General features: G+C 48.6%; 1 protein-coding gene across 5 annotated transcripts in view; it reads left to right on the plus strand.

Moving 5' to 3' along the window:
- The window catches only part of NOD1 (nucleotide binding oligomerization domain containing 1), a 51649-nt gene that overhangs the window by 25073 nt on the left and 7033 nt on the right, over nt 1–19543 (plus strand). For 2 of the 5 annotated variants that reach the window (XM_055293521.2, XM_063609702.1), the window contains exons 6-13: nt 1078–2902; nt 5741–5824; nt 7071–7154; nt 7897–7980; nt 10385–10468; nt 11955–12038; nt 14875–14958; nt 18618–18701. In XM_055293521.2, the coding sequence (XP_055149496.1) occupies nt 1078–2902; nt 5741–5824; nt 7071–7154; nt 7897–7980; nt 10385–10468; nt 11955–12038; nt 14875–14958; nt 18618–18701 (2413 nt within the window). The remainder of the gene's footprint in view (nt 1–1077; nt 2903–5740; nt 5825–7070; nt 7155–7896; nt 7981–10384; nt 10469–11954; nt 12039–14874; nt 14959–18617; nt 18702–19543) is intronic. The other 3 variants (XM_055293523.2, XM_055293524.2, XM_055293525.2) reach the window with 3 other exon arrangements.

Genomic DNA, 19543 nt, shown 5'->3' on the forward strand with positions numbered 1-19543 from the left:
CACAGCCCCTGCAGGTGCCTGCCAGCCACTGCTAGCTTCTGACTCTGTCTGCTCCTTCCTGTCTCCCTTTGTTTCCTTCCCCCATGAAAAAAAAAGGAAAGTATTCCCATGAGGAATCATTCTTTCGAAAGACTTCTCTGTTGGTTCCGTTCGCCAGCTACTTTACTAGCTTTTAAAGTGTAATTCACTCTACAAGCAGTCTCACCCAAAAGACTAAATATTGTATGACGCTGCTTATATGAAATGTCCAGAAAAGGTAAATCTATAGACAAAGCAAATCAGTAGTTGCCTACAGCCCAGGGCTTGGCTACAAATAGGCTCCAGAAAACTCTGGGAAGATGGTGGAGATGTTCTAGACCTGGACTGTGGTGAGGTTTGCACAACTTTGTAAACTTACTAAAAATTATTGATGAATATATAACACTCCCTAACACTTTGGGAGGCTGAGGTGGGCAGATCACTTGAGCCCAGGAGTTTGAGACCAGCCCGGGCAACATGGCGAGACCCCGTCTCTGCAAAAAACACAAAAATTAGTTGGGCCTGGTGGCATATGCCTGTGTCCCAGCTACTTGGGAGGCTGAGGTGGGAGGATTGCTTGAGCCTGGGAGTTTGAGACTGCATGATTGGGCCACTGCACCCTAGCCTGAGTGACAGAGCAGGACCCTATCTCTAACAACAAAAAGGCAGTGTTGGTGGAGGAGGGCCAGCATGGCCATCTGGCCTGGCCCTCGAGTGCGAGGGGCTTCAGCATTTAGCTGCAGTTCAGTGATGACACTGTGCAGAGGAATAAGGGTGGCCTGTCTCAGACACTGATCCCAGCTGAAGTCTGTCACCTTCTCTCTGGCAAATCTGAGGTCAAGCAGAGAGATGGAAGCCTGGGGCCCTCAAGGTCAGGAATGCTGGCTCTGTGACACTCTCTAGGTCCTGCATCTGAGGAGTGGCTGCACTGGCCTCAGGGTCCAGGTTGTGAATTTTGTCTATGCACTCGCCTCTCCTCTTTGAGACCTCCCTGTTTGATGCTGTTTCTGCCTCTCTCCTTCTCACTCTGCTGCTGTGCCCTGCCACCCCTCCCTCCAGTGAGCAGGTACACCCAGCAGCTGCGACACCATCTGGGCAGTGACTCCAAGTTCGTGCTGTGCTATGCCCAGAAGGAGGAGCTGCTGCTGGAGGAGATCTACATGGACAGCATCATGGAGCTGGTTGGCTTCAGCAATGAGAGCCTGGGCAGCCTGGACAGCCTGGCCTGCCTCCTCGACCACACCACCGGCATCCTCAATGAGCAGGGTGAGACCATCTTCATCCTGGGCGATGCTGGGGTGGGCAAGTCCATGCTGCTGCAGCGGCTGCAGAGCCTCTGGGCCACAGGCCGGCTAGACGCAGGGGTCAAATTCTTCTTCCACTTTCGCTGCCGCATGTTCAGCTGCTTCAAGCAAAGTGACAGGCTGTGTCTGCAGGACCTGCTCTTCAAGCACTACTGCTACCCAGAGCGGGACCCTGAGGAGGTGTTTGCCTTCCTGCTGCGCTTCCCGCATGTGGCCCTCTTCACCTTCGACGGCCTGGACGAGCTGCACTCAGACTTGGACCTGAGCCGTGTGCCTGACAGCTCCTGCCCCTGGGAGCCTGCCCACCCCCTGGTCCTGCTGGCCAACCTGCTCAGCGGGAAGCTGCTCAAGGGGGCTAGCAAGCTGCTCACAGCCCGCACAGGCGTCGAGGTCCCATGCCAGTTCCTGCGGAAGAAGGTGCTTCTCCGGGGCTTCTCCCCCAGCCACCTGCGCGCCTATGCCAGGAGGATGTTCCCCCAGCGGGCTCTGCAGGACCGCCTGCTGAGCCAGCTGGAGGCCAACCCCAACCTCTGCAGCCTGTGCTCTGTGCCCCTCTTCTGCTGGATCATCTTCCGGTGCTTCCAGCACTTCTGTGCTGCCTTTGAAGGCTCACCACAGCTGCCCGACTGCACGATGACCCTGACGGACGTCTTCCTCCTGGTCACCGAGGTCCATCTGAACAGGATGCAGCCCAGCAGCCTGGTGCAGCGGAACACACGCAGCCCAGTGGAGACCCTCCGCGCCGGCCGGGACACTCTGTGCTCGCTGGGGCAGGTGGCCCACCGGGGCATGGAGAAGAGCCTCTTTGTCTTCACCCAGGAGGAGGTGCAGGCCACCGGGCTGCAGGAGGGAGACATGCAGCTGGGCTTCCTGCGGGCTTTGCCGGAGCTGGGCCCCGGGGGTGACCAGCAGTCCTATGAGTTTTTCCACCTTACCCTCCAGGCCTTCTTTACGGCCCTCTTCCTCGTGCTGGACGACAGGGTGGGCACTCAGGAGCTGCTCAGGTTTTTCCAGGAGTGGATGCCCCCTGGGGGGGCAGCGACCGCATCCTGCTATCCTCCCTTCCTCCCATTCCGGTGCCTGCGGGGCAGCGTTCTGGCGCGGGAAGACCTCTTCAAGAACAAGGATCACTTCCAGTTCACCAACCTCTTCCTGTGCGGGCTGTTGTCCAAAGCCAAACAGAAACTCCTGCGGCACCTGGTGCCCGCGGCAGCCCTGAGGAGGAAGCGCAAGGCCCTGTGGGCACACCTGTTTTCCAGCCTGCGGGGCTACCTGAAGAGCCTGCCCCGCGTTCAGGTTGAAAGCTTCAACCAGGTGCAGGCCATGCCCACGTTCATCTGGATGCTGCGCTGCATCTACGAGACACAGAGCCAGAAGGTGGGGCAGCTGGCGGCCAGGGGCATCTGTGCCAACTACCTCAAGCTGACCTACTGCAACGCCTGCTCTGCCGACTGCAGTGCCCTCTCCTTCGTCCTGTATCACTTCTCCAAGCGGCTGGCCCTGGACCTAGACAACAACAATCTCAACGACTATGGTGTGCGGGAGCTGCGGCCCTGCTTCAGCCGCCTCACTGTTCTCAGGTGAGGCTGCCAGGCAAGGGGAGCGGCAGGTGGGCAGGGTGGGCCAGGCTCGGGGGGCGCCAGGATTGGCATCATGGACCGGGATCCCTTAGGACTCATGACCATGGCCTTTGGAATGTCCAGACCTTTTCTCTCTCAGCAGGGCAGAGGGCAAGGTGCAAAGCTTCAAGGCAGGTGGACCTGGATCAGCCACAGCTGGGTGCCCTTGAACAATGCGCTTAACTCTCAGAGCCTCTGTGCCCTCATCTGGAAAAAGATGATGCTCATAATCCTATCAATTATGGCCACAAGGACCAATGTTAATTGAGAATGGGTGAAGTGCATTACAAATATTACCTGATGGAATGCTCTTTACAACCCTATAACTTAGGTACTGTTATTGTCTCTATTTTGGCAGATAAGGAAGTGGAGGCACAGAGAAGTTAATAGCTTGCTTTAGGTCACACAGCTCAGATATAGTAGTGCCAGAATGCATAAAGAACCTTCCTTTTAAGATTAATGTAAGGCTCCGAGATAGCCCTCGAAAAGTTTCTGGAATATGGGAGCTTTTATTACTGCAGAGAAAGCAGACCTTGTGCCAGTTGGCATTGGTGACTTTCTGTGATCAAAGCTAGCAGCCCTTCACACTGCTAGAGATCTCAGTTAAAATGCTGACTCATGGCTGTTTTCCTGTTCCATAGTTTAGGGGAAACAGAGGCCAGTCTGTTTTCTTCTATTAGCATTTCCTATGTAAAATAAACCTTGTAAATCTCTACAGGGGGTTAAATTTGTCATTACTTAACTCATGCATTTCTAAAAAGCAGTAGGGATTTGGAACTGACTCCCAGTGCCTGTCACACCAGTGTCAGAGTGTAAATAATTGCATGGGGACATGGGGTGCAGGGGGCCGAAGGCTGCCCTAGCCTGGGAATTGGAAAACCTGGAGTCTGTTCTCTGTACTCTCAGCCAGTGACTCTCCCTCTGTAGCCCCAGGCAGTCTCACACTCAGTGCCACCCTCTGTCCATCTTTTTTTTTTTTTTCTCCCCCAGATGGCGTCCCGCTCTGTTGCCCAGGCTGGAGTGCAGTGGCGTGATCTCGGCTCACTGCAACCTCCGCCTCCTGGGTTCAAGCGATTCTTTTGCCTCAGCCTTCTGAATAGCTGGGATTACAGGCACACGCCACCATGTCCGGCTAAGTTTTTTGTATTTTTAGTAGGACGGGGTTTCCCCGTGTTGGCCAGGCTGGTCTCGAAATCCTGACCTCAGGTGATCCACCCGCCTTGGCCTTCCAAAGTGCTGGGGTTACAGGCACGAGCTGCCGCACCTGGCTCCTCTGTCCATCTTTTCAATGGGAAACTCCACACCAGGGTGGTGGCCCCGCCCTTCCTGCTGTCCCCAGGTGAAGCTTTCCTTCACACCAGTGCAAGAAAAAACAGCTTGTAGAAAGGCAGAGGATATGGGTAGCCACGGGAAGCACACTCAGCTCTCTGGCTGCATCAGTTAGGATTAGTTTTAGTTGAGAGAGAAAACCCCAAATCTTGGTGACTTACAAGCTTATTTCTCTCGTGTAAAAGTCTAGAGGTAGGTAGTTCAGGACTGGTATGGAGTCTCCATGACCCTCCGGAGCCCAGGCTCTCTTCTGCCTTCCTATTCTGCCATCCTCACTACCTGGCTTTCCCATCTTGGCCCAAGAGGGCTGCTCAAACTCCAGCCATCTAGTCGATGCTCTAGCTATCAGTAAGAAGGAAGGGTAAAGATTGAGGGCATGCCTCAATCTTTTAAGAACACTTCTTGGCTATTACTAATTATATTGCTGCTTAGATTTCAGAACTTAATAGTATGGACAGAACTTAATCAGATGGGCCCAGCTAAAAGATGGGGGAATCTATTGCTAAGGAAGTATAGATATTGGGAATGTCTAGTAGCCTGTGCTGTCTTGGGCTGGCCATGCCATATACATACACACTATTTCCCAGCACCAAGCTGGGGACTCTGAGGGGAAGGGTCCAGAGTGTCTGACTTGATCATTTTGATGTGGCCTAAAAATCAAGCTTTTAATTGTTCAGCCTTTTACTTGTTATCAAGGTCAGCTTATGGGTCTAATTGGGCCCAAGGCTTGTGTTTGTAAGTAAAGTTTTGTTGGGACACAGCCATACCCATTTATTTACTTACTGGCTGCTTCACACTACACAGTTGAGTAGTTGTGACAGAGACCACATGGCCCACAGAGCCTAAAATATTTGCTGTCCGACACTTTACAGAATGACAATGAGCAGTCTCCTTTGACAGTGGGACCCACAGCCTTTTCCAGTGACAAATCAGGGTTAGCCCATGTGTTTCTGGATGGGGGGAGGCTGTTGGCATTTGGGGTATAACAGTTCTTGTGAGACCTGTCCAGCATTTTGCAGGACACCTAACATCACTGGCCCTGCCCACAAGATGATGGGCACTCCCTCCTCCAGTCACAACCACTAAAAGCAGCCCCTGATGTTTCCAAACCCATGCCCTCCACCATATGAGAACCAGGTACAGGGTCTGGCTGACACATAGGTCACACGCAAAGGGTGGATGTCAGAGGTGGCTGGCCTCACATGTCCTCCCTGTGTCCCTCATGGTCATGTGAGGAGCCAAGGGCTGTGCTGCAGCCTCGCTCATGGACTGGTGCAGGATGGGTCTGGCGGCCCCACGTTGGCCAGGCTTTGTAAGGGGCTATTTGGCTGATTGCTGCAGCCATTCTCCGGGGGCGTCTATACCTGAGAAAACTCCAGGGCCTGAAGGCTTCTGGATCTTTGTAAGATTAATGATCCTTCATAATGAGTGCCTGCCCTGACTCATAATTTTTTTGCCCTTTTGTTTCAGACTCAGCGTAAACCAGATCACTGACGGTGGGGTAAAGGTGCTAAGCGAAGAGCTGACCAAATACAAAATTGTGACATATTTGGGGTATGTCTTTCTCCTGAACACTGGGCCAACTACCTAGTAATAATACAGAGCTGCAGGGAATTCACATTCCTGTAGGTCCCTGGATGATCGGCACGGATGGCCCAGGGCTGGGAAGAGCGCTGGCCCAGGAGTTGAGAGTCCTGGGTTCTCTTTGTGGCTCGGCCAGTCATGATGTCTTGCTGAGCCTCAGCCTCCTCACCTGTAAAACTGTGATCCCAGTATAGGCAAGTAGGCTTACAACTTGTTATTGGGGGATGCAACGAGAATATAAGGGGATATATTTAATAAATGCTAGAATCCTGTTTACATATTAGCCTGGACTATTTTGGGTCCATAATCCCTCATCCAGAGCCTTTGGGGCAAGACCTGAATGGGGATTCTGAGTGCATGCTATGGCATGACGTGGTCACAGGGGTCTAAGGCAGTGCCCCATTTTCAAACACTTTCATATTTCTCCTGCAGAATGTATGAAACAGTCAAACCAAGTGTGGTAAGAAAGACTATAAATAGCTCCACATCAGTTGCCAAAAGAATTGTGAGAAACTTTGGGCATTCAGAGCCTTTGAGGGTTTGGAGTCTGAGAGAAGGGATTGCGGGCCAGCCCCACACCACTGGTGGCTCTGCAAGCTGGAGCAGTTGTTCAGTTTCTTGGGGCCTCAGTGGCCTTCGATGTTAATGAGGACATGACACAAACGACCCCGGGCCACACTCAGCTCCTGGCCTCTGTGTGGCTGTGGAACCTTGGAAGCCTGAGCTTAGCTGCGTTTCAACTTCCATCTGCTGTATTATTGAATTGGCATTGAGCGGTGAGATGGCTGAAAGGTAGACATTGAGAAGTTTCAATATGCAGAATCTTTTCTTCTCAAGATGCTGAATGTAATCTTAGTTGTAAATACCCATCACCTGCCAGTCACCGAGCACTCATGCACCAGGGCTTTGCGTTATGTCCTAAGATCCTCATAACCACCCTGCAAGGGGGCTATCATCATTACCCCTGTATTACAGATGGAGAAGCTGAGGCACAGAGAGGTGAGGTGACTTGTCTCAGGCCATAAAGCTGGGGAAAGTAGTGGAGCTGGTTTTGAACCTGGGCTGTGAGACCTCAGAGCCCTAAACTCTGGTGCCTGTGTGTTCCCCTTTCAACCCAGACTTTGGAAATCAGTAGACAGCATATGCTTCAAAAAACAGGGGCTATTAAAATGACATCAGGAGCCAGAAAGTCTCATGGCTGTGCTTTCTCTTGAAGTTTATACAACAACCAGATCACCGATGTCGGAGCCAGGTACGTCACCAAAATCCTGGATGAATGCAAAGGCCTCACGCATCTTAAGTAAGTGGGGTAGGCACCAGGTTCCTTAGTATCTTCTCTTGGTCACCCCCTTCTGTTGTTCAAAGATTAAATGTAACAGTAAAGAGCTTTCATCCTAAAGCCTTCCACTTGTCCCAGGGCCATGTTGGTCGAGTAAAGATACCTCTGTGTGATCTGTGAGGCTTGGATTCTGGAAGGGCCACCTGTCGTTGGTAGGGGGAAAGGTTGGCATTTTGATTTCATTAACTACTAGCCTGAAGAAAGGACTAACTCTCACCCTTTCTGGTGGTCTTTTTGCCCCAAGGGAGTTTCCTGTCTGGTTGCAAGGAAGAGCTTGGGCCCTTGCCCTGCTGTAGATGTGCCCTGCACAGGGGATGACAGTGTGCCAGGCTTGGAGCCTCTGGTCCTGCCCTGACAGTGGCCACATACCTTGACCCTTGGCAGTCAAAGTGGGACCTCCCAGGTCTCCCGAGGGAAGTCAGTGATGCTGCTGAGGTCACTTAGAGGACCCGAGGGAGGGCTCAGGTCCCTGAGTTTCTGCAGAGACTGTGGGCCATCTCCTGGAGAGGAACCCTGACTGACTGTCCTCAGGGCTTCAGGTCCCTCCCTGACAGGAGGCCCAGGGCATGGCTCTTGTGGATCCCAGAAGAAAGTGTACAGTTACCAAGATGGGGCTGGAAGGGGCTCTGTGCTGGGGAGGAGGGTGACCCACGTTGGAGCCCCTGCATAGCTGGAGGCTGACTGTACATGACTCTCTCTGCAGACTGGGAAAAAACAAAATAACGAGTGAAGGAGGGAAGTGTCTCGCCCTGGCTGTGAAGAACAGCAAATCAATCTCTGACGTTGGGTGAGTAGAAGGGGACAGATGTATGTGGTACAACCTGCTGTGTGTGGGGGGGGCCTCGGCTGTTCTTTTCATACATCAGTACACCAGAAGGACCGCTGGGGCTCGCTGTCAGGGAGAGATAGTGGAGAGCTTTCACCGTGCTGCAAAACTGAAACCGTGCCCATTAAGCAATAACTCCCCGGTCCCCCTCTCCCCTGCCCCTTGCAGCCACCCTTCTACTCTATGGTTTTGACTACTTTACCTCATATAAGTGGAATCATACAGTATTTGCCTTTTGGGGATGGCTGATTTCACTAGCATCATGTCCTCAAGGTTCATCCACATGGAAGCATGGGACAGGATTTCTATTTTTTTTTTTTTTTTTTTTTTTTGACAGACTCTCGCTCTGTTGCCCGGGCTGGAGTGCAGCGGCATGATCTCGGCTCACTGCAACCTCTGCCTTCTGGGTTCAAGCGATTCTCCCGCCTCAGCCACGAGTAGCTGGGATTACAGGCATCCGCCACCGATCCCGGCTAATTTTTGTATTTTTAGTAGAGGCGGGGTTTCACCATGTCGGCCAGGCTGGTCTCAAACTTCTGACCTCAAATGATCCACCCACCTCGGTCTCCCAAAGTGTTGGGATTATAGGCGTGAGCCACCATGCCCAGCCAGGATTTCCTTCTTTTTTAAGGCTGAGTAATACTCCATTGCATGGCTATGCCACATTTTGTTTACTCATTCATCCAAGAACAGACACTGGCTTGCTTCCATGCTTTGGCTATTGTGAATAATGCTGCTGTGCACATGGGCATACAAATATCTCTTCAAGGACTGCCTTCAATTCTTTTGGGTATATATCCAGCAGTGGCATTGCTGGATCACATGGTAATTTTTAACTTTTTGAAGAATCATCATACTGTTTCCACAGCACTAGCACCATTTTATGTTCCCACCAACAGTGCATTCCAGTTTCTCCACATCCTTGCCAACACTTGCTATTTTCTCTTTTTGATAGTACCCATCCTAATGAGTGTGAGGTACTGTCTCATTGTGGTTTTGATTCTTGAGGCTTTTTAAAGATTTTTGGATCATTATAATTTTTATTGGATTATAAAAGGAACACAGGTAATTTTATTTGGAAACTGAAAAATAATAAAAATTATCTTCTCAGAAAATAATTCTCGTTAACATTTAAGCTCAGTTAAGCTCTCTCACTTTCTCTTTCTTCTTCTCTCTCTTTGTACTACTTTTAAAAAATATAGTAGGGGTGAGACTATATGTATCTATACTATAGTAGGGGTGAGACTATATGTATCCTTCCTTTTTCACTTAATCTCATGCCTTGAGTAGCTTTCCACTTTATTAAAAATGTGATGCCATTCAATTGTATAGTAAATACATATATGTAAGCAAAACACTGAAAACTCTTATTCTGAGTTCCAGCAAGCCATACCTGGAATGGTGTAAGCAGGTAGTTTGCTTGGTGTGAACGTGTTGTTGAGGCAGCCGCCATTGTGTTGTGAGTGGGCCACACGAAGTTGCTTTGTTGTGTGTAGACAGTGTGTGCTGATCCTATTAGGAACAGCCAATGCTTTGTGTGAGCCACACACTGTTCTAAGTGCTTTGCATCTGTTAACTCAATGAATCCTCACAACAACTCCATGACGGAATGCTCTAATTATCCCCATTTTATAGATGGGGCAACTGAGGTCTAAGAGACTACATAATTTCCCGAAGTTCGCACAGGTAGCAGATGGCAGAGCCAGGTCAGGAGTCCACCATCTTACCATGCAGACTGTTTTGGCCAGAGCCTCTCCGGATCTGCTGTAGGGGACAGAATACAGCTTTATCGCCGCACCTCTCCACCAAGATGGCCACAGCCACAGAGCTTGGTTGGGTAACGTCCTCTTTATGTGACAGGAACACTGCTGATAGAGTTTCTGAAGGTACTTCCTGCTCTTTGTCTCCTGGAAGACTGTCTTCAGAAATGTCTCTGACCCTGCCCAGAGTTGAACGGATGCTGGGAACCCAGCACCTGCACACGGCCTTCCCTCCAGGACTCTGTGGACCTCTGTGCTCCACAGGAGACATGCAGGTGCTTTCTCTCATAAGCTCAGGCTCCTGGGCTGACAGCTCTCCGAAGCTCACAGTGAGGCTCGGTCTCTAACTGTGCCACTTGCCAATGGCCTCTGTTCACAAGGCTTCCCCTGCTCGTCCATCTTGCATCACCCCTTGAATTTGAAATCCAGAGCAGCCCACTCGGAGGCCAGTGCGAGGAATTAGTGTCCAGGCCACAGATCCAGGGACTGGGCACAAACATCTGCCTGCTGAGTAGGAACTGAGCTGTGGCCATTGGCAAAAAAGGAGGGGTGAGTGTGGCTGTTTCTGGGGGAGCTAACATTCACTATCTTGTCTCCTCCCTCAGGATGTGGGGCAATCAAGTTGGGGATGAAGGAGCAAAAGCCTTCGCAGAGGCTCTGCGGAACCACCCCAGCTTGACCACCCTGAGGTAACTGTGGCCCTGCTGTCTCCAGGGGCCAACCTGGTCCCTCCTAGCTGCTCTACGTTTGCCGGGGGAGGGTGATTCGTGCTCCTAATAGAAGAGGGATTTGCATGTGTGATTTTCCTTACTCTTGTCAAACCTTTCTTTGATGCATAAGAGGCCATCTAGTAAAGCACATTCTTCTTTTTTTTACCTTTAAGTTCTGGGATACATGTAGAGGATGTGCAGGTTTGTTACACAGGCAAACATGGGCCATGGTGATTTGCTGCACCTATCAACCTGTCATCCAGGTTTTAAGCCCTGCGTGCATTAGGTATTTGTCCTAATGCTCGCCTTCCCCTTGCCCCCCGCTCCCCAACAGGCCCCGGTGTGTGTTGTTCCCTGTGTCCCTGTGTTCTCATTGTTCAACTCCCACTTATGAGTGAGAACATGCAGTGTTCGGTTTTTTGTTCCTGTGTTAGTTTGCTGAGAATGATGGTTTCCAGCTTCATCCATGAGCCAGCAAAGGACATGATCTCATTATTTTTTTATGGCTGCATAGTATTCCATGGTGTATATGTGCCACATTTTCTTCATCCAGTCTATCATTGATGGGCATTTGGGTTGGTTCCAAGTCTTTGCTATTGTAAATAGTGCTGCAGTAAACATACATGTGCATGTGTCTTTATAGGAGAATGATTTATAATCCTTTGGGTAGATACCCAGTAATGGGATTGCTGGGTCAAATGGTATTTCTGGTTCTAGATCCTTGAGGAATCACCTTAAGTGTTTATTCAGCTCAGTGAATTCTGCATGTGTCCCACACCAGCCAACCACCACCCCCATCAAGACAGAGGACATTTCCAGCCCCTCAGCCATCCCTGCGTGTCCCTTGCTGGTAGAGGGAGGGTTTCCTAAGTGCAGATGAAACTTAATAAGATGCTGGCCAGCAGGTTCCTGCCCCTCCTTGTCCTCACGATGATGCTGGAAAAGAGGGACTCTTCCTCTCTATAAACGGGGATGCTCCTATCCAGCCCCTGCTTAGGCTGCTGGCCAAATCTTGGGACCTTGGTATGTCCAAGGCTCTGCTGCTGTCCTTCCTACCACTGAAAAAGAGTCCAAGAAGGTGGGGACAGTAGCAGAAGAGACTTTGCCAGGTCTCGCAGATGGGGTACCTTGATGGGACCAGCCTTTGGAAGGACAGCTTGCCAGGTCTCCACAGCCTCCCGTCCATGTGCGGAAACCTGAGGCACCGACCCCAGCCCACCGTTGTGTGAGCAGGCCGTGCTGATGGCCCGTTTCCCGTCCAGCCTGCCCTTGTGCTCTCTGTGTGGGCTCTGGCGCAGCAACGCCTGGGCACTGCTGCTGCAGCTGAGCACTTCTGCATCCTGCCCCGAGTGAGCCTGGGCTGGGGCCATGGCCAGGCAGAGGCTTCCCAGCTGTTCTGATGTTGAAGCTAAGATTGAATGTAGATGTGTCTTTAATAATTCACCCCAAGCGTGTTCCTTCCTAGTCTTGCATCCAACGGCGTCTCCACAGAAGGAGGAAAGAGCCTGGCGAGGGCCCTGCAGCAGAACACGTCTCTAGAAATACTGTGGTAATAGCTCGAGTCATTTCATTTGTTTGTTTGTTTTTCTGAGATAGGGTCTTGCTTTGTTGTCCAGGCTTGAGTGCATTGGCGTGATCTCAGCTCACTGCAGCCTCGACCTCCCAGGCTCATTCAAACCTCCCGCCTTGGCCTCCCGAGTCCTGAGACTATAGGCACACACCACCATGCCCAGTTAATTTAAAAATTTTTTGTAGAGATGGGGTTTTGCTATGTTACCTAGGCTGGTCTTGAACTCCTGGGGTCAAGCAATTCTCCCGCCTGGCCTCTCAAAGCCCTGGGATTGCAGGTGTGAGCCACTGCACCTGGCACAGAGTCATTTTGGAGGGTTTAGGTCCCAGGAATTATTCCAGAGGCTGCACATGGCCTGGAATCTTAACAGAAAAGGTGTCTCCTAATTGGAAAGGCTCTAGGCCTTTCAGTTAAGTTGATAATTTCCTCCGGGAGAAGAGAATAGCCACTTCCACAAGCATAAACAGGTACAGGAGGGGGAAGTGGGCTCCAGGAGCCTGGGACTGAGGCCTTGGCCTTCTAGGCCCCAGGAGAACCAGAAGGCTGGCCATGCAAGCTATCCAGGTATCCTTGGATACCTTCAGATGTGCTTAGCAGAGGCCAACTTCCATGCACTTGGCTCAAAATTTTCTCCCTTTCTCTTCTTCACCTGCCTTCCCCCAGGCAGCCTCCTCCTTCCCCAGGTCTTCACATCAGGGTTTGGCCTTTATGCTCCATCCAGCTCACCTGTCACTTGTCACCTGAAGCCCACAATCCTCGCTCCCTCTCTGCACTCCAGGGCACTTACTAAGTGGATGTGGCCTCCTGAGGGTGTTTTTTGTTGGTGTTCCCTTTTTTATGGCCACTTAATGTTTTATTTTGCTTTATTTGTATTTTATTTACATCTCTGTATCATAAATTCCATACAGGTGGCTGGGAGCAGTGACTCACATCTGTAATCCCAGTACTTTGGAAGGCTGAGGTGGGAGGATAGCTTGAGGCCAAGAGTTCGAGACTAGCCTGGGCAATATAGCGAGACCCTCTATCTACAAAAAGAAAAAAAAATTCCTTACAGGTTAGCTGAGGGAGTTGTATTGCGCCCCTCCCTATCATCTACTCAGAGCCCAGTGCTCATTTGATCTTGCTAAATTAGTTACTGAGAATAATGACAATATCATCTTCATGAGAGAGTTTTGACATTAGGCCTGCTGTCCAGTAAGTGCATTTTAAATTCTTTCCCCTCAACAAATCATTTAACATTTTGAAAAGTAGTATATGTTTTTTGGAAAAAATGTAAGACAGTAAAGGAGGACACGAAAGTACCTCCTAAAGTTCCTCCTAAAAGGAGGAAGTGAAAGTACCTCCCTTCGTGTTTTCCAAAATAACTTTTCCTTTCCAGCCTTTTGTTCTATATATGTTCAAAGATATGCAAAATAGAATAGCATTCAACCAGTGGCTCTAAAAATATTGTAATCACGGATTACACATATTTCACATGTCTCCTTTAGGGTTTCTCAATCTTGATGCTGTTGACATTTTGGTCCAAGTGATTCTTTATTATGGTAGGGCTGTCCTGTGCATCATAAGAGGTTTAGCAGCATCTCTGCCCTGTACCTCCCAGGGGTGAGGATCAAAAATGCCTCCGGACATGGCCAGGTGCCCCATGGAGAGTGAAATCACATGGACAGCAGTAATGTCAACACCTAGAAGCCCTCAAGTGCTGACTGCATGCCGTGTGTTATTCTACACTTTTTCCCTGTGTTAACTCACTCAACCTCACAACCACTCTATATGATCTGTACTGTTAACGTTCACCAGTGAGAAAACTCAGACCCAAAGAACTTAAGCCTGTTGCCCGAGGTCACCCTGCTGGTGGGTGATACAAACCTGCCCAGGCTGAGTCCGGAGCAGGTGTCAATGCTGTGTTCTTCTCCCTCCTCATTCTACCTCATTCTCCCTACAAGCTGCACAACATCTCGTTGAATACATACCACAACGTATTTCATCAGTTGTTTCTGATTTAAATTTGTTCAGATTTTACATTAGGATAATACCACAATGCATGCTGCAATGTATAAAGCTTTGTGTGTATGTCCTTGCACACTTTAGGGTAAATTTCTAGAAGTCTAATTGTCTTAAAATGAAACACATTTAAAATTTGGACAGGCACATCCAAACTGCCCTTCAAGGAATGATTTTTTAAAAATGTTCTTTCTATTCTATTCTTCTTCCTAATGATTCTTTCGTCCACTGGCACAAGTGGGTCCTACCCTGTTTACACTGAGGAGCTTTGGTGCTTTATCCAGACCACTTCTGGTTCTAAGGACCATTGAGAGACTTCCTGAACTTTCAGTCACTTAACTTGGGTCCCTCACAAGTTAACTGAGAGCAAAGTACTGAATGCATTTTAATGTGCAGTCAGTGGCTGTTTCAGGTCTTCAAACTAACTTGGATAACACACTGTCAGTGGTGTTCAAGGGACCTTGGGACTAGAGGAGAACTGAGAAGCAGGCATTGGCCCTTTGTTTTCCATGGGCCCCCATCTTCCATGAAATCTGAGGGCTCAGCAAAGGTTGGGAGGGAGGGTGGGCTCCTCTACAGGTAGCCGGGCTAAGAAATAGGAGCCCGGGTACAGGATTTGCATTAGAAATGAGTCCCATTGACCTTCTATGGGGCTGACAGGCTGGGCTTGGAGCCTGGCGGTTTTCTGGGTTCTCAGCAAGTGATCATCTGCATAGCTGGAGAGCCTTGGGCTGAGTTCCCGCTCCTGTGAACTCTAAAACAATGTCTGCCAAGTAGGCTCTCTTGAGTAAATACTTCCTTTTTTTTTCCTTAGGCTGACCCAAAATGAACTCAACGATGAAGTGGCAGAGAGTTTGGCAGAAATGTTGAAAGTCAACCAGACGTTAAAGCATTTATGGTAAACTCAGAGAACCTTAGAATTTCAGACTGTGCTACTTTTCGAAAGTATTTTTTGAGATAAAATTTACATACTATAAAATTCACTCTCTTAAAGTATACCATTCAGAGGTTTTTAGTGCAACCATCACCACCTAATTCTAGAACATTTTCACTCCTCCTCCCCACTCCAAAAAGCCCCGGTATCCATTAAGCAGTCACTCCCTATCCTTCTCCTTCCCAGACGCTGGCAACCACTAATCTGCTTTCTGTCTCTATGGATTTGCCTACTCAGGGCATTTCATATAAATGGAATCAAGCAATATGTGACCTTTTATCTCTGTGTTCTAGCATGTTTCATTCCTTTTAATGGCTAAATGATAATTCACTCTAAGGAAATTTTGTAGTTTATTAATCAGTTGATGGGACATTTGGGTTGTTTCTACTTTTTGACTATTATGCATAATGCTACTGTGAACACTCCTGTTCATGCTTTTGGGTGAACATATGTTTTCTTCTCTTTTGGGAATATACCTGGGAATAGAATTTCTGGGTCATATGGCAATTCTGTAACTTTTTGAGGAGCCACCAAACTGTTTTCTAAAGTGGATGTACTATTTTACATTCTCACCAACAATGTATGTGGGTTCCAATTTCTCCACATCCTCACCAACATTTGTTATTGTCCATCTTTTAAAATCTAGTTATACTAGTGGATGTGAAGTAATATTGTGGTTTTGATTTGCATTTCCCTGGTGACAACAATGTTGAATGTCTTTTTATGTGCCTACTGGGAGTCTGTATAGCTTCTTTGGAGAAATGTCTCCATATCCTTTGCCCATTTTAAAATTGGGTTTGTTTTCTAATGCTGAGTTATAGGGGTTCTGTATATATTCTGGGTGCTAGACCTTTACTAGATACAGGTTTTGCAAGTATTTTCTTTCTTTCTTTGGAGTTTTTCTTCTTTCTTGATAGTGACCTTTGAAGGACAAAAGTTTTTAATTTTTGTTTTTTTTTTTTTTGAGATGGAGTCTTGCTCTTGTCACCCAGGCAGGAGTGCAATGGCATGATCTCAGCTCTCTGCAACCTCTACCTCCTGGGTTCAAGCGATTCTTCTGCCTCAGCCTCCTGAGTAGTTGGGATTACAGGCATGAGCCACCATACCTGTCTCATTTTGTATTTTTAGTAGAGATGGGGTTTCATCATTTAGGCCCAGGCTGGTCTTGAACTCCTGACCTCAGGTGATCTGCCTGCCTCGGCCTCCCAAAGTGCTGGGATTACAGGCGAAAAGCCACTGCACCCGGCCAATAGTTTTTAATTTTGATGAAGTCCAATTTATCTATTTTTTTCTTTGGTTGCTTGTACTTTCAGTGTCTTATCTAAGAAATGATTGCCTAATCCAAGATCACAAAGATCTCCACCTAAGTTTTCTGTTAAGTGTTATAGTTGTTTCCCCTCACACATAGGTCTGCAATCCATTTTGAGTTAATTTTTGTATAGTGTAAAGTGAGGGTTAACCTCATTCTCTTGCACGTGGATATCCAGCTGTCCCGGCAGCACCACGTGTTGAACAGATTATCTTTTCCTATTGAATGGCCTTGACACCCTTGTCAAAAATCAATTGACCATAAACGTATGGGTTTATTTCTGAATTCTCTGTTCTGGTCCATTGATTTATATGTCTCTCCTATGCCAGGACCATTGCTGTAGCTTTGTAGTACATTTTGAAATCAGGAGGTGTGAGTTCTACTTTGTTCTTCTTTCTCAAGATTGTTTAGACCATTCTGGGTTCTTTGCATTTCTTATGAATTCAGACCTGCCTTGTCAATTTCTGCAAAAAGACTAGACTCTGCTACATATTGTTTTTTCTTTGCTTTTTAGCCTGCATAATTATTTGATCCCATTCCCTAAGTGCAGGCCAGCCTCTCCAGGGAGAGCAGAGCTAGGACAGGGCCAGAAAGAGAGTCTTGGCCGCTTTGTGCATTCCCAACCTGCACTGGCCCTAGTGAAGGCAGCCCGAGTGGGTGGATGTGCCTGGACACTGCAGGCTTTTTAGGGGCATTAGGTGTTCTCCTTCCTGGCCTCCTGCCACATCTTGGTTGGAGGCTGCCTTCCCTGCCTTCAAAAAAGCCTAAGTGGTGACTAGAAAACAGCAGAGTGTAACTGAATACAGAACTCGGTGCCCACTTCTTGGTTCTATTTTTGTCCCTTTTGAAAGGGAAGGTCATCACCTCTGCCACTGAACCCAGGGGCCCTAGCCCTTGTGAGGTGTGGCTGGGAGCACCAGGTCCTGGCTGCAGCCCAGCCACCAGTGGTCCTGTGTGCTTGGGCAGTAACAGTGACAAGAGCTCCCTTCCCCTGGACACTGTGCCTAATACAAACCTTCCTCTTGAAATCTCACACACCCAGTGGATGGGGGGCACTCTTATAGTTATTCTCATTTTACAGATGACACAACTGAGGCACAGACAGATAGATACGTTTATTTCTTCAAGGTTCTGTAGCTGCAAAGTGGGGAGGGAGGGTTTAAGAGGAGCTGCAACTGCTCTGCAATACTGCCTCTCACGAGGGAGTCCTCTTCACTCATGACAGCATAGGGCCCTCGTCTTCCTGGTAAGGGCTTCCTTCTTGGGTCAGTGCCAGGATTTCTAAGGGTCAGGTTTAGCAGGAGCCTATTCTACAAACAGCCAGAAGCAGGGAATAACTCTGTGATAAAGCGGAGACACCACAGCCTCTTGATGCATTTATTTCCTGGTTGGGTTAGAAGCATAGCTGCGCAAGGGAGCATTTCAGGAGAGGCCTGGCTTCCTAGCGATAGCTGAAAACTTTGTTTCATTTGAATCACTGCTACCCAGAACAATGGGGTGCATTCTCAGAGGCTCCATTATTAAAGCTTTTCCACTGAGCCCCATGAGAACTATTCACGATAACTATTTCATGGCAGCATAACTGTTTCTCCTCCCTCCCTCTTGCATGTTGGTAGCCTCTTAACTTTAAAACCTGCCTTGCCTTTCTCTAGCTACCTGGAAAGAGACGTCAGACTTCCTGTCCCATGATGTGTTTCTTAGAATTTGTTGTTCAGATTGGTGGTCTCCCAAATATATATATATATATATTTTGAAACGGAGTCTCACTCTGTCACCCAGGCTGGAGTGCAGTGGCACGATCTTGGCTCACTGCAACCTCCACCTCCCGGTTCAAGCAATTCTCCTGCCTCAGTCTCCCAAGTAGCTGGGAGTACAGGCACACACCACCATGCCCAGCTAATTTTTTTGTATTTTTAATAGAGACGGGTTGTCCAGGATGGTTTCGATCTCCTGACCTCATGATCCACCCACCTCAGCCTCCCAAAGTGCTGGGATTACAGGCGTGAGCCATGGCATCCAGCCCCAAATATTTTGATTATGCACCTCTGCAATGAAAAATGCAAACACATACATCTGTTCATGTATTACATTATGTTCACTATAAAAACAAACAGAAAATTTAAAAAATGTCAAGCTATCCTTTACTGTAGTGGATCTTATCTAGACACTTTTAGCCAGATACAAAGTCACATGGACTCAGTTCTTCCCCTGACCAATTTGTCTCTTATCCCAAAACACCCTTGCAACTCCCTTACGAAGGGGTCAAATTTGATCCAGTATTACGGATTTTATACAAGTTATGTTCTTCTTTCAGGCTTATCCAGAATCAGATCACAGCTAAGGGGACTGCCCAGCTGGCAGATGCATTACAGAGCAACACTGGCATAACAGAGATTTGGTAAGATCCCAGCGTTTGTCGCAGTAGTAACACCAGTGACTGTTTACTCACCACCACTGACTACGTGCAAGGCACAGTGCAGGGTGGTTTCTGTTTATTCCTCCAGCAGCCCTGCACAGTAGTGGTATTACCTGTTTGACAGATGTAGACAGAGGCCTAGACCAGTGAAATAAGGTTGCCCAAGGTCACTACGAGAGAAGCTAGAATTCAGCCCAGAATGCCTGATTCCATAGTCTGTGCTCTCCTGCCTTGGGCCCCCACCCTCGTCTGCCTTCATTGGGTGGGATGGGGGAAGTGGCCAATGAAATGATTTCCTAGTGGAAGTAAATCCCCCTGGGACTCAGCAGTTGAGAGGTGAATGTGTTGGCCAGGAGTTTGGAGCTTGTTCTTCCCCTTTTCTGGGCTCCGTGAGACATTTCCAGGCTGACTTGAACTGACTTATGCTCTTTGTCCACTTTTTTCTGCTTTGAGAACTTCCTTATGCTAATAGAAGAAAAAAAGTTTGCTTTACTGTGACATTGAGCGCCATGCCACTTCTTTCTTGCCTCCCATAAGGCACAGACACTCCCCACTCAGCAGCTCCCTTAACAACTTAATTGCCTGGGTGACGTGGGACTGGGTGGATGCTGGGAGAGGGGCCTTGTATTAATCTGTTCTCATGCTGCTGATAAAGACATACCCGAGACTGGGTAATTTATAAAAGTGAGAGGATTAATTGACTCACAGTTCCACATGATGGAGAGGCCTTACAATCCAATGGCAGAAGGTGAATGAAGAGCAAAGTCACATCTTACATGGCAGCAGGCAAGAGAGCTTGTGCAGGGGAACTCTACTTTATAAAA

The sequence above is a fragment of the Symphalangus syndactylus genome, chromosome 9 (assembly GCF_028878055.3).
Source record: "Symphalangus syndactylus isolate Jambi chromosome 9, NHGRI_mSymSyn1-v2.1_pri, whole genome shotgun sequence".
Classification (NCBI taxonomy): Eukaryota; Metazoa; Chordata; class Mammalia; order Primates; family Hylobatidae; genus Symphalangus; species Symphalangus syndactylus.